This window comes from Neolamprologus brichardi, chromosome 5 (genome assembly GCF_056152115.1).
Source record: "Neolamprologus brichardi isolate AB-2024 chromosome 5, ASM5615211v1, whole genome shotgun sequence".
NCBI lineage: Eukaryota > Metazoa > Chordata > Actinopteri > Cichliformes > Cichlidae > Neolamprologus > Neolamprologus brichardi.
In genome coordinates this window covers 28644548-28657857 of record NC_142108.1, presented here as the reverse complement: position 1 = coordinate 28657857, position 13310 = coordinate 28644548, and the positions used below count along the sequence as shown (strand labels likewise).

At 40.1% G+C, this 13310-nt stretch overlaps 1 protein-coding gene across 3 annotated transcripts in view; it reads left to right on the top strand.

The window, feature by feature from the left end:
- asic1b (acid sensing ion channel subunit 1b) overlaps positions 1-8134 on the top strand; it is a 178052-nt gene extending 169918 nt beyond the window's left edge. For all 3 annotated transcript variants that reach the window (XM_006782785.3, XM_087840988.1, XM_006782784.3), the window contains 4 exons: positions 4597-4688; positions 5001-5080; positions 5654-5755; positions 6440-8134. In XM_006782785.3, coding sequence (XP_006782848.1) covers positions 4597-4688; positions 5001-5080; positions 5654-5755; positions 6440-6535 — 370 coding nt within the window. In that variant the 3' untranslated portion in view covers positions 6536-8134. The remainder of the gene's footprint in view (positions 1-4596; positions 4689-5000; positions 5081-5653; positions 5756-6439) is intronic.
- Positions 8135-13310: the final 5176 nt, after the last annotated feature.

Genomic DNA, 13310 nt, shown 5'->3' with positions numbered 1-13310 from the left:
GTGGACGGCTGTTTCCACCAGATCAGGTGCTCTATTGGATTGGGATCTGGTGACTGTGGAGGCCATTTGAGTACAGTGAACTCACGGTCATGTTCAAAAAACATTGCACATTATTCTGCTGGAAGCAGCCATCAGAAGATGCACACATTGTGCTGATAAAGGGATGGACACGGTCAACTAATGATGCTCAGTTGGCACTAATGGGCCCGGTGTGGCAAGAAAATACCCCACACACTGTTACATCACCAGCATCTTGAACCATTGATACGAGGCTCCGTATTCTCGTGTTGTTCATTCTGGTCCTAAGTGAGCTATTCTCAAGCAACATCCTTCCAAATCATGTGTAAAGAAACATGTTTCTTGACTTTGTCTATGACAATTTGAGACTTTGAAACAATTGAAGGTTCAGTTTCCTGTTCTTACAGCTGTGGCACCCGCTGTGGGCCTCTGCTGCTGTAGCTCACCTGTTTAAAAGTTTGGTGTGTTCTCCATTCAGAGATGCTCTGCATACTTTGGTTGTGGCCCACACTGCTGCTGCATTTGCCTGCTGTTATTGGCTGACCGGTTATCTGTATTAATGGGCAGTTGAACAGGTGTACCTAATAACTTGGCTGTGTTCAGTAAGTGTATACTGTAATTTTACCCTGCAAAGATTGTTATCTTCTGTCCCAGACTTGGCAAAAGCCAGCATTAAAGATTTTTCCCCTAATAGCAAAAATTGGACTCTTCCAAAGGGAGTAATGTTTTACTGAAAGTACAGCTACTGGGTCATTATATAAAAACTGAAAATGTTGTGTAATGTATGTATGGTCGGAAGGGTAAGATGGCGCTGGCAAAAGGTCGGCAGCCTTAACCCAATTTCCTTCGGGGTCAATAAAGTTTTATTGAATTGAAAATGGATTTCCTCTTCAGTTGACTTATTGACTTGTTAGATTACACTGTAGTACTGTTTTACTTTTCATGAGCAGTACAGTTGTAGATTATAAATGTGCTGTTTGTGTTTGATGAGGATGGAAAAGCTCTGTGAAAACATTCAGGAGCCAAACTTCTTTATTTCTTTAAACATGTGAAACAAAATATATACCAAACGCAACTTGGTTGGAGTTCTGTGTTTTTCCACTTGTGCACTGGATTTTCCTTTCTGTCATCATTTAGCAATTCAGTACTGGCTTAAACATAGCTTGCTGTCCTGATTGTGAGGGATTAAGACAGATTAAGCCACTTCAGAATACAAGCACACTTACATCAGAAATGTAAATCTCTTGATAAAAGCTCATGCCATCGATATCAGTTACCCGTAAGGACAAGAAAACTGCCACTAAACAAGTTGAATGGCCCACTCTCTTTTCTGTCTAACAGAACCGATGTGTTTCGGGTTGATTTTCTCTTTTACTTACTTCCTTAAAGGCTCCTCAGTGAGTGTAGTAATCCTTTCACTTTCTAAAACGTGGATTTTTTTTTTTTCATCGAGGGGAGAAAATAGAACAAGGAACTCGCATTCAGAGCTTAACTTGATTAATCGACCAAGTATTGAGTGTTTCTTGGCCAAATGTACTGAAGAGATCAAAAGCAGTTCAAGGAAATGAGGAGAGGGTCCAATAATAGTTGGATCTTTTATCTATCACTCCCGGCAGAGCAGTTGAAGGCAAGATAATTACACCATATGTAGCCAGACTGCTGTTAAAAACCTTTCACTTCTCCCTTCAGAAAGAAATTCCCTGCGGACACAAGTGAATCCATCGAGTTCATTTCTTTGACTGGCCAAATTTCCAAGCGGTGTCATACTGATGCACATTAGCTTTGTTTTGGTATTCCGGTTTCTTAGTCTCTGGTGATGTGAAACTGAAGTCCGTGACAGTGGACTGTCTGTCGTCTTTCTGCTGGGAACCACAAACAGAGAGAGAAAAGTAGACGTGTAGCTTAATCCACTGTTTGACAGCAACTTTGATAAGATGTGTCTCAGGTTAACACACTAAGCAGCAGGAACATGTGACAGCCAAGAGGCATCACTGAAACTTCAGCATGACAACCCATACTGACGGCCTACAGATCAGGAAAAAGTACCCAAGAATGTCAGTAACAATAACAAGATAGAAGATCAGTGACTGAAAACCTGCAGCATCTTTACCCCAGAGAATATATCAGGAGCTAAAGCAGTACCCGTGGTAAAAGTCGCTGATATAAAGTTTTAAAATAAAAGTTTTTAATAAATAATCTTATAATAAATAAATATGGCCTGTCAATCATTGCTGTTCATGTCTAAATTTGGAACATCGTGAAAGGTAGAAAAAATTGTCTTTTTAGGATCTGGGGAAAAACTGAATGTGTAGTAAATGTTCAAATTACACCTAGCCTAAAAATATTTGCATTTATGTTTTGTTTGTTTTTTAAATAACACTTTGACATTTTATTTGATTGTGATTAAATCACCACATCTCTGGGACTCTGGGACTGTTTTTAGATTATAAAACATGTTCACATCATTTATATTCACTAACTAGCCCCTTTATTGGGCACATGTTGCTAACATCAGGTTGTGCATTCATTACTTAGTTGTAATCAGTGGTTATTTGAGTCGCTGTTGCCTTCCTATCAGTTTGCTGGCCTCTCCTCAGCTTCATCTTAATTACTTACTGAATTTGAATTACTGTTTCCTGCTGGCTCAAAGCAATCTGGTCACTCCTGTGCCTCTTACATCCACAAGGCATTTTCACCCAGAGAACTGCCACTCACTGGATATTTTCTCTTTTGTGCAAGAAAATCCTTATAGATCAGCAGTTTCTGGAATACTCAAACCAGCTAATCTACTACCTAAAATCATGCCACGTTCAGAGTCACTTAAATCCCCTTTCTGCCTCATTCTGGTGCTCAGTTTGAACGTTAGCATGTCGTCTTCACCATGTGTACAAACCTCAATCCGTTGAGTTGCTGCCAGTTGAACAGGTGTAGCTAATGCAGTGAATATCTACATGTGTTGCATGGTGAGGTTATTTGTTGATTTTGGACAATCCAAATATTAATATTTTCACTGTGCAGTTATTGCAGGACAATCAAACTTTAGACATAATTGCACAAAAGTTAAAGTTAAAATTCAGAACGAATTAGGATTTACCAGAGCAGTCTGAATGGACAGAAGAAATAGATAAACTATTGAGGGAGGTGTGTTGGTGTGCAGCTGAAGCTGAAACATAAAGGTAAATAATTACATTTATTTAGTAAAAGTAATTGGTAAAAATTTGAAGTGGCTAAGTGTGAGTACTCGTGCTGCAGTGTCACTGTTATAGTGCTTTAGCCCAGCCTCAGTGATGGCTGGCTGGCTGGCTGAAGGTTTAATTGACATTTCAGAAAGAGTTTTTATGTCAATCATAAATCAGATAATTTAAAAGCACAACCAAGCTTTAAAAAAAAATCCCACGGCCGAGGGCATGACATATCCAATTTGCCAATTCACATATCAAAATCTCATGGGTTACATCAGCCACCTTGACCATCCTCTTATAAAGGCCCACATAGTTTACTAGTTTCCACCGGGGGAACAGCAGATTACATCCACTCTGCTGTAAAAGAGCTGACAGAAAGAACAGAGTTCCCACAGCTTCCAGAAGCTGATGGATGCTTTTGAAATTCATCCAGAGTAAAAAACCTGCTGGGCTGAAAAACTCCGACTCATTCATATTTAATAACATGATATTTTGTTTTACCTTCATTAAAATGATTTTTTGTGACATTTGTACTTTGACTTGAAGGCTGTGATTAATTTGAGTGAGCCAAGTCTAGGCTCGTTTTATTGCACACGCTGGCTTTCAGGGACACTTAATGGAACGCAGCCATTGTTGATTTGTAATTATCAGTGTGTAGGTGAATAAATGCTGAGACCCACTGACCTCCAAGTGTTTGATGACTGTTTCTCATTGTGTGTACTGCTGATGGGCTTTAAAAAAAGAAGTCAGTGCAGTCAGAGTGACCTGAAGTAGTAGTAGAAGTCTCACGCAATTTTAAAATGTTCTCCACATTATCACCATGTTACCAGCTACAATTTGTATCGAGTCATTTAAAAATAGCCCTTGGCTTCAGCGGAGTTGATCTTAGGACTGGCAGCTTATCACTTGTCTTATAATGCAGGACTTATATTTTAAGATATAAAACCGAAAATCATGTACCAAAAAAGGAAAACTACAAAGTCAAGCTGTGGTTTTGATCCCAACCCCAGTGGGGTGTAAAGTCTGACTTCACCCAGAGAGAGGATATTTAAGAATTACAATAATAGTCTGTCTTGCCCTGGGCCTTTAAACTAATCCCCTTTCTTCTTCTTTATGCTGAAGTCCTGAGTTTTAGACTTTAACACAGTATGAAATCAAACAGCTACCATCATTTCCCTTGTATTCCTCAATGGGCAGACCCACATAGGGGAAATTAGTAAGTGGTGACAGGTTATTTGCTCAGCTTGACGCATCTTCTCTGTTATCTGCAGGAAGTGGCTCACTCACCAATCACCTCCTCTGCCTGAAGACGCACTGATAGAAACGTGTTTGAAAAGCAAACCTTCTAGTTTTAAATATGTGAATTAAAACTGCCTGCTTCCCTTTCTGTTAACAGTGATAACATTCTGGTTTTGGATATCTACTTTGAAGCGCTGAACTACGAAACCATCGAACAAAAGAAAGCCTATGAATTGGCAGGCCTTCTGGGTAAGGAAATGGCTGTCAAGTGTTTTCTTAGGAAGAGATAATGTGCAGTATGCAGCATGACAGATGCTTTGTATCTAAAATGACAGTAGCGCGAGTGCTTGCATTTTTTATGAGGTGTTCAGGTCCCAGAAGAGACACAAAAGTGTCTCTTTAATCTTTTTAACTGCATATTTGCAAACGTCTGTATTTGCTGTTACATTTCTCACCTTTTAGATGTAAAAAAAAAAAAAGACGCAAAGTGTGTGTGAAAGCTGACCTGTGTTTCATGAATGTATTCAGGTACAAGTTTTGCTTCCTTATTTTTCTTTTCAGGTGATATTGGTGGTCAGATGGGTCTCTTCATTGGGGCCAGCATCCTCACCATTCTTGAACTCATTGACTATCTGTATGAGGTAAAAACTAATATCTATTGTGTTTTTATGGTCATCTGTGCTACTCCAGCAAAACAGAATGACTTGCTGGCCAAATTTCATTTTTCACACAGTGTTACCATGCGCACAAGGACGTGTTTTAGCGAGCATGACGAACGCTCTGTCCCTCACAACCCTGCAGCCCATTTCTGCACGGCACTCACATCTTAGCAGTAGCAACGCTGAATACATTAACATTTTGGATGTATTATATTTTAGATTAGTCAGGATGTCTATGTCCACTCTCATTAGAGTAACTCTGTGCTCCACACTTCCTCCCTCCCTTCTCTTACAACTGAAGTACTAAGTGTTTTTTATGTGTGTGTCTGTTAGTCCTTGATTAGAAATGTGTGTGAGAGAGAGAGAGGGGCAGAGCAAAGCAGCTACTGCTCGTGTGCAGGGTCACCGCGCAAGCATATTTATGGATACATAAAATAAATCACATTTCAAGTATGTGGGTTTGAACTATGATGAACCAAAAAAAGAACACTTGGATGCTCACCAGAAGCAAAAAGAAAGTACTTTTTGGTAACAGGTGTGCTCGTCTATTTTCAGGTGATCAAATACAAGGTGTGCCGGTGCATGAAGAAGAAACACAAAGGCCGCAAAAACAATGACCGGGGAGCTGTGCTGAGCCTGGATGATGTGAAACACCATGTCAGTAGTGTGCTGTTAAGTACTTTCACTGTGTCAGACGGCATTGCGTTGACAGGGGCACACTCTCTGCTTTGTCTTCACTGCTCCCAACTTGAGTCGAGATCAAGGAGGTGGTGGGGTGGCGGTGGTAGGAAGACGAGCAAATGAGAGAGAAGAGATAGAGATGGAGGAAGTTTGGGTGGGGGGACCTAAGAGACACGGTAGAGAGTGAAAATGTGATTGGGATGAGAGGGGGAGAAAATTGAGAGGGAGAAGTAGGAGAGCGGAAAGTGGCTGGAATTTAATCAAAGCTGGGGGACAGCACCAGCAGGGACAGGCCGGAATTAAAGCTTTGGAAGGTGTGACAGCTCACTTATTTCCAAGTGTAAATGAACCCAGTTCACTTTAATTGTAAGTCAGACCTCAGACAGAGAAGGGAAAGATATTCTCCACAACTGATCTCTCCTTTTCTGTTCACCATTATTTTCAGCATTTTTCAAAGTATTCCTGAAGAATTTATTTCCTCGCTCATCTCAGCCCAAATTGTTGCTCATGTCATGTTTTCCTGTGAAAGTGTTTATGAGCTTTTTATTTGGCTTTTCTTGCACATTTATGCTCCTTCGATCTCAATGCTATATCTTCTGCTGATCGTTTCTCTTGCCTGCCTTTTGACTGTCTGCCTCTCTCGTCCCATTTCTCTCTCAGGCTCCTTGTGAGAACCTGCGTACACCATCAACGTATCCTGGCAATATGCTACCTCATCATCCGGGCCAGGGTAACTTTGAAGACTTCACTTGCTGAGCAGAACCCAGGTGAAAGTGCGTGTTATGCAACCAAAGCCACCATACAACGACAACTGTCCAACGCAGGGAGGGCGAGGAACTGATACTAATCTAACAGATGCACTTTTTACATGAAAACTGAGGAAAAGGGACGAATCAATCGTGACAAAGAATTTGTCAGAGGAAGTCCTAAATGTTTAAAAAAAAAAAATCTGTAATTTTTCCGGAGAACATTTCATGCAGCACTCTTCTGTGTTTTTCCTCTGGATTACTGCCGAAAAGGATGCTCATGGTGAAACCTTGCCAACATGGACCTCTCTTTCAAAAGACAAAAAAATAAAGAAATAAATAAGGGAAAATGTACAGTTATCTCACCATAGACAGTAGATCAGAAAAAAGAGCCCCCATGCCTTTATATAGCACAGCAACACATGATGGTTTCACACAACACCGGCTTGCTAGTGTGACGAATATTCATACTGCTTACTCCACATGTAGCAACATCTAGAACTGTTGCAGTGCTTCATAAAACAACCGCTGGACTCTGTGTACTTTGTTTGCGAATGTATCTTTGTTCACAATGAGTGTAGTTGCGTGTGCAGGAAATACTTTCGGGGGGTTGCGATGTAAGTGGAGGTGGCGACGGTGGTAGAGGTGCATCATCTACCATTTAATGTACTGGTGAAGATTTCAGGTCTCATCATGTAAATGCATGCTTGTATTTGTCCAGTGCATGTTTTTTTTTCATATCATTTCTAATTTTGATTGATTTTTTTTTAATATATAGACTTATATACATTTAATCATTATATTTACCGAGTCTGCCTCATTTACAGAAACATGACAATGATACATGCCATATATTCCTGTGTGCGTTTGTGTGTGTGAAGGGACAGTGTTGCAACGTTAGGTATGTTGAGTGTTTTGTTGATTGCACAAATGGATGAGCTGCACCTAATTTCATTTCTTATGATTTTGTTTTGTTTTTTTCATTCTTTCACTTCTTTATCATTTTCACATGTGGCCACGGGATGAAGTGAGAAGGGTTTTTCTGTTGTTGTTTGTTCCTTTGTTTCTTTGTTTTGTTTCCTAGGGATTGATTGCTAAAATCCTTGTGTGGGGCTGTTACATTTTTTTTCCTGTATCTGTGTTAGTTGCAAAAGTCTTATCAAAGCACAATACCGCCAGTATGTAGAGGTGATGTAAAAGAAAACGTACTATTCTTCTTGATATATTGTCATATTATTAATATCGTGTTGATCCGACTGTTTTTGATTGTTTCTTTCTTTCATATAAAACACTCAGCAGCGCCTGATTTTCCTGTCTCCATTTTCCAGGTAATAGCCTGGTCTATTTAGTTATCAAAGCATAAATAAAATGCAGATATCGTTTTGGAAAATTGTTTGTTTTCTTCACTGAATTTAGTTTTTTCTTTGTTCCTTTGCTTGAACAGGCAAACAGAAACAAAGCAGTGTATTTTCCAGCTGTAGTTACTGTTTAAATGTTCATTTTTTAATCATGAGCTGCACTCAGAAAGTCCGATTAAGCATTCTGCACTCCATCCGAGGCATTTTGCTATCTCTATTTCCCCAATCAACATGTTATCTTGTGTTTTGCTTCATACAACATTTTTCTTGGAATTAAATCAGCATTGTGAAAGAGTTTGGGGGCAAGACTGATATTGCTTATCTACGGCAGCCATTCATTTGTGCTGCATTTTAACAGCTTCAAGCCACAACACTGATGTTTTGGAGCACAGTACTCTTGAAATGTGATTACAGATTCAGCTGCTGTATGACAAAAGGATAGATGAGAAATATCCTGCACAGCCAATACAAGTTTTATCAAGATTGTCAGTCAGCCAGCAGTATTCTACTGTACATCTGGTGCTGCCAACTGCCACAGTTATATTAGAAAAGCAGCTTGGTGATGCATGACTCTGTGAATATTAGAGCCCAGTACCACCTAAACCACGGTCTGCCTCAGAAATCATGTCCTGTACTCATTTGGCTGCTCGGTCCACTGCTACGAGACGTCAGGGGTTAGTCGAGGACGAGAAGTTTACTTTTGCTTTATAATTTTTTCATGATTTCTTTAAGTGCAGAACCGCATATCAGCATTGTTCATCGAATGAGAGCAAGCACTCGTTTTTTTCTATTATTCAGAGTAGAAACCTCAGCTGGTAACCACACATTAATATACAAGTGTTAAAGCTCGTATCACCTACAATATATGATGACATTTCTTTCTTGTTTTAAATGTCTGAAACATGATTTTGCCTTTTATCCCTGATGGTTTTATTGTTTTTTGATCTACCTGCCAACAAGACAAATGAATCAAAGAAGTTTGTTTGTTTTTTTAAGAAAAAAGATGCTCATTTCCTGCTGGCATTTGTGTCTTTGAGCAACAGCCTGCGAATCAGTAGATTGCGGGGAGGGTCAGAATACAGGAGCACTGCCTGCCAGTGACAGAAATCCTGCAGAAGATGCTTGCTGCATCCTGATAAGCCTCCAGGGCAAAGCAGGTGGGGGCTGTGCGGCAGGTGGTAATACCAGCGGGAGTTCAGAAACTGAAAATCTTTCCAAAAATTCTGGATTAGCAAGAGTTTCCTGCAATTTGGTGGTTTAACTGTTTAGTTTCCTGCGTTGTTTGAAATCTTGGCTTCTTTTCTCCCTGAATGAGGTTAAATCATCTGGCTTTGTGCCCTCATTTACTTGCAAGTGGAAATATCTGAGATGATGGCTCCCTCCTTGCTTTCACCTTGTTGGCTGACACACAGCCAATCTGTGGACAGTATATAAGAGTTGTTCCTGTAATGGAATCTATCCCAAACTGTCTGTCCTTCTTAAACGGCTTTAACTCCCTCATATAATCACCAGCTGGATGTGATTTACTGTACAGGCGGCTTTCTTGCAGGGAACCTTTATTGTTTGTTCTTATATTTTAATGAGACTTGTTGTGCTTATGTTTTCACCCACAGCTGACAGTTTAATCTCGCCTTCTGATATCTCAGAACATGCACTCGCGCACACGATCTTTTTAAATCTGAGGTAATTTCCGCTTAATCCCGTTATCACATCTTATCATCTCCATCAATAAGGAGATGACACTCCTGCTTCACAATGTGACGTGCTGTCTTTTGTCATTTATGAAACAAACACACACTAAAAATCACTGGGTCCCAAACTCATCCTGCTTGTATGCAATAATAAGATGGCCACCTGAGGAGAGAGATGCCACTAATGTCAAGACACAAAAACTCCTCACAAAGCAGGGCCAAGGCCAGCACCCTGAGGCTTTGTGAGCAATGAAGCAAGGGAGTGTGAGGATTAGTGAGCATCACAGCCATGATCCAGGATGAAACAAGGAGCATTCACAAATGCATCAGGAAGATGACCCCCCAAGATAAACTGCAACCAGAGCGCCTTAGGCAGCTGAAGATGGATGGTGATGAGCAAGAGGGGAAGGAAATATCTTAGAAAACCAAGTGGCTTACATTAAGAAAAACACAGTGGCTGAAAACAGGTGACCGAAAGGACAGCACAGATCCTCTGACTGGGGCAGTACAAGATCAAGCTGTAAGAAACAGATCCTAAGATTTGTTGTCCACCAGGCTCAGAGGACCTAAGTGACAGGCAGACAATCCAACACACAGTAGCAGAATGTAAGATTCAAGCTGGGACAGCACCTACTGAGAGGCATAGCCGAGCAGCCGGAATAGTGTACAGCAACATCTGCGCCACGTGGATTAGAAGTCCCCAATTCCCAGTAGGAAACACCTTTGAAAGTGGCTGAGAACAACAGGGCTAAGGTCCTTTGGGATTTCATGTTCCAGACAGACAGACAGCTGCTGGCCAGCCAACCAGACACAGTTTTGGTTGAGGGGAAACAGAAGACAGCAGCAAGCTAAGACAAAGCATGACGTAGGAGAGGTTGAAGGAACACTTGGAACAGGTGTGGAAATTAAAGTCCAAAGTATTCCCAGTGGTAAAAGGAGAGATAGTGACTGGCTCTGGCAGATTCCAGGCACAATGTTACTGCTGATACGTAGCTATTTATTTACTTGATCATTTTGTTGCTCTGATATGGTGTTAACCACTGTAAAACTGTCACAGGTTTCTTGTTCACAGTGTGAAATGTCATGTACAGACCTTATGAAACCACGCAGTGAATATCTCACCACGAGTGGCTAAAAGGAGAAGTCCACTTATTAAAATATTATATTAAATGATGATTTTTCACAGGTTTGTACTTAAATTGCGTACTGCCTTAGACTTCTGTGTTATTGTATTTGAGAAATAAATTATAATTTCAATCAACAAAAGCAGTCCACATACCTCTGCCAAGGCTGTAAATTCCCCCAATGTCATGTATGAATAGTATTTTTGCACTCTGCTGTATTACCTTTATTAAGGTAGATGTTCTGAATACTTCTGCCCAATAGAAATATAAAGAATAACAGCATTGCATGAAAAAAGTGACCTTGGCTTGGGTATTTCTTTTTTATTGCATTATCCTTTATTTGCAGAAAGCTGCTGGTAAACTTAACCCTTATTGCCCTAAAATACAGCCACTTGTGAACTTGTGATTCATGCGCCGTGAACTGCTTTATATTTCTGGATCTATACTGTACAGAAATAAATGAATTTTTAAAGAAGGGCTGGCACTCCCACTTGTTTCATCCTCTCACTCCTGCCTGCACGTCAGATGAGTCACGTTTCTGGTATAAATTTATCCTGTCAGATCTCTCAGTGCAATTAGGATGCTCAGCCGTTTGTCATAGATAAGGCCGCGGCCGGCTCCTCTGGGCTTCACTTTACATTCAGCTCGTTAAGAGGATTAATAATTGCCATGCAGTCAGGTTTCTCACCGCTCAAAGATTCCAGACTCGGTACATCTGATTTGCCTATTCATCTGTTAAAAGTTTAACCCCCTGTTCTGTTGTTCACTATCAAAGTTGCTCTCTCCTCTAAAGGATAAACCTAATCAGCTGCTATCTTACTCACACAGAAGGTAAAACCCCCTTGAATATTTGAAGCACAATGTGGTGCTTCTGAGTCCCATAAATGAGGATTTTTCTTCACCTTGTTCCAAAAAAATCCTAATGTATCCCCCCTCCTTTCTGGTTTGCACTCACACAACTCCTCTCCAGTCAAACACAGACAGGCTATGCAAACAGATGGGCTGCCATGTTTGGTACTGTTGTAGCTCCATACTAATTGGGGCGGAAGTGCAATAACATCAAAGTCTGGAAACAAGAACGTGTTTGATTCAGCAGCTGACATCCAGTGCGTTAAAGGTTCTGACTGGTTGTTTACGTGTCAAAACAGAAACCACTTCAGAGGTACAGCAGCTTCGTACTGGCCGTGTCTTTTGATGAAACATGCTAAAAAATGCATTCAAGGAATGTCATGATTCAGTTCAAAAACCATCCAGTACGAGGTCTCTGCAGTTGGGATTTAGATCACCTAATAAACAAGGAAGGAGTCGATTTGCTAATTTATAAAACCCTGCGATGAAAGAAAATGTGGTGTCTGATGTTTTTTCAGGATTTTTTTTTAACTCTGTTCGAGAGTGAAAATTCAAACAAACATGACTGCGGGTTCAACTTTTTTTTTAGCTATGTTTGTTTACTTTTTAGAGACTTTGTAGTCAAGCCTAGTGATTGCGTCACTCTTTTTACCCTTTATTCATTTGTAATCTTATAGTTAACACTCAATAGGTCAAGTGTAAAGACCCCTCACTCATGATAAAAAGGATATGGATAGATGTGTATCTTTGTATATCTACACCTGAACAAGGTGTAAGCTGGCACACATTGGTGTATTTTTAATCTCTTAAACCTTGTAAAATAAAGGCCTTTTTATAGAGACTTATCTAACCTACCTGAGTTTCTGGTCTTGGATTTTTTAGGCCATTTTTGGCAACGTTACTCAGAACATCTTTATTGATCCCCATATTAAGAGCAGTGGGAAGTCACAGAGGGTCAATAGCATTGGTGAAGGGCACATTTCTTAGAGATTTCATTTATTTTTGATGGTAGGAAAAATCTGATCTCAGAACATACAAACTCAAAGCACAATGCTTTTATCTGAGGTTCAAACCCAGCCACTCTAACTCATTTGTGCCTGATGAATTTAGTCCACAAAAAAGACATTGAAAAACATTTGAAAATAATTTCCTAAGAAATATCTTAAAATTACATCTGTTTTTCTCCCACATTAAAGGCATGATGTGATGTGCCATATTTTTCTTTTCTGCCTAGCCCAAGATGTTTCCTGCTTCACCCAAAAGGCCCACTGCTTCAGAGCCAACGACACTTGTGTCAACTACTCTGAGGGCAGACTTGGGAGGCCCAGTGGTGAAGGACACTATTGCTGTCTTGTCCTTGAATATTTTAAGATTAATAATCCAGACTGATTTGTTTCCAGGCCAGTAATGATGTCAATAAATCATCATTGGTACCAAAACCAATGATTTAGATTTTTCATTAATTATTCTGCACAAAAAAGGAAAGCATCAGAAGCCAAGGTACTTCAAATGTTTCATTTTTTGCATCAGTCATTTAATGAAATTGGTAGGATGATGGACAAAAGGATAAAAAGCAATCTTCAACCACAAGAAGAACCGTGAGTCTTGCCCTTCACAGCGGTATGAGCTTGATATGCCTTGAGACCACCAAAGAACATCAGCAGGTTCTCCAAGATCATAGAAAAGCATTTTGAAATTCCTTTTAAAGGACAAGGATGGTCACACTAAGTGGTTCTCTTATTGCAGTCTACTGCCCTTTGTAT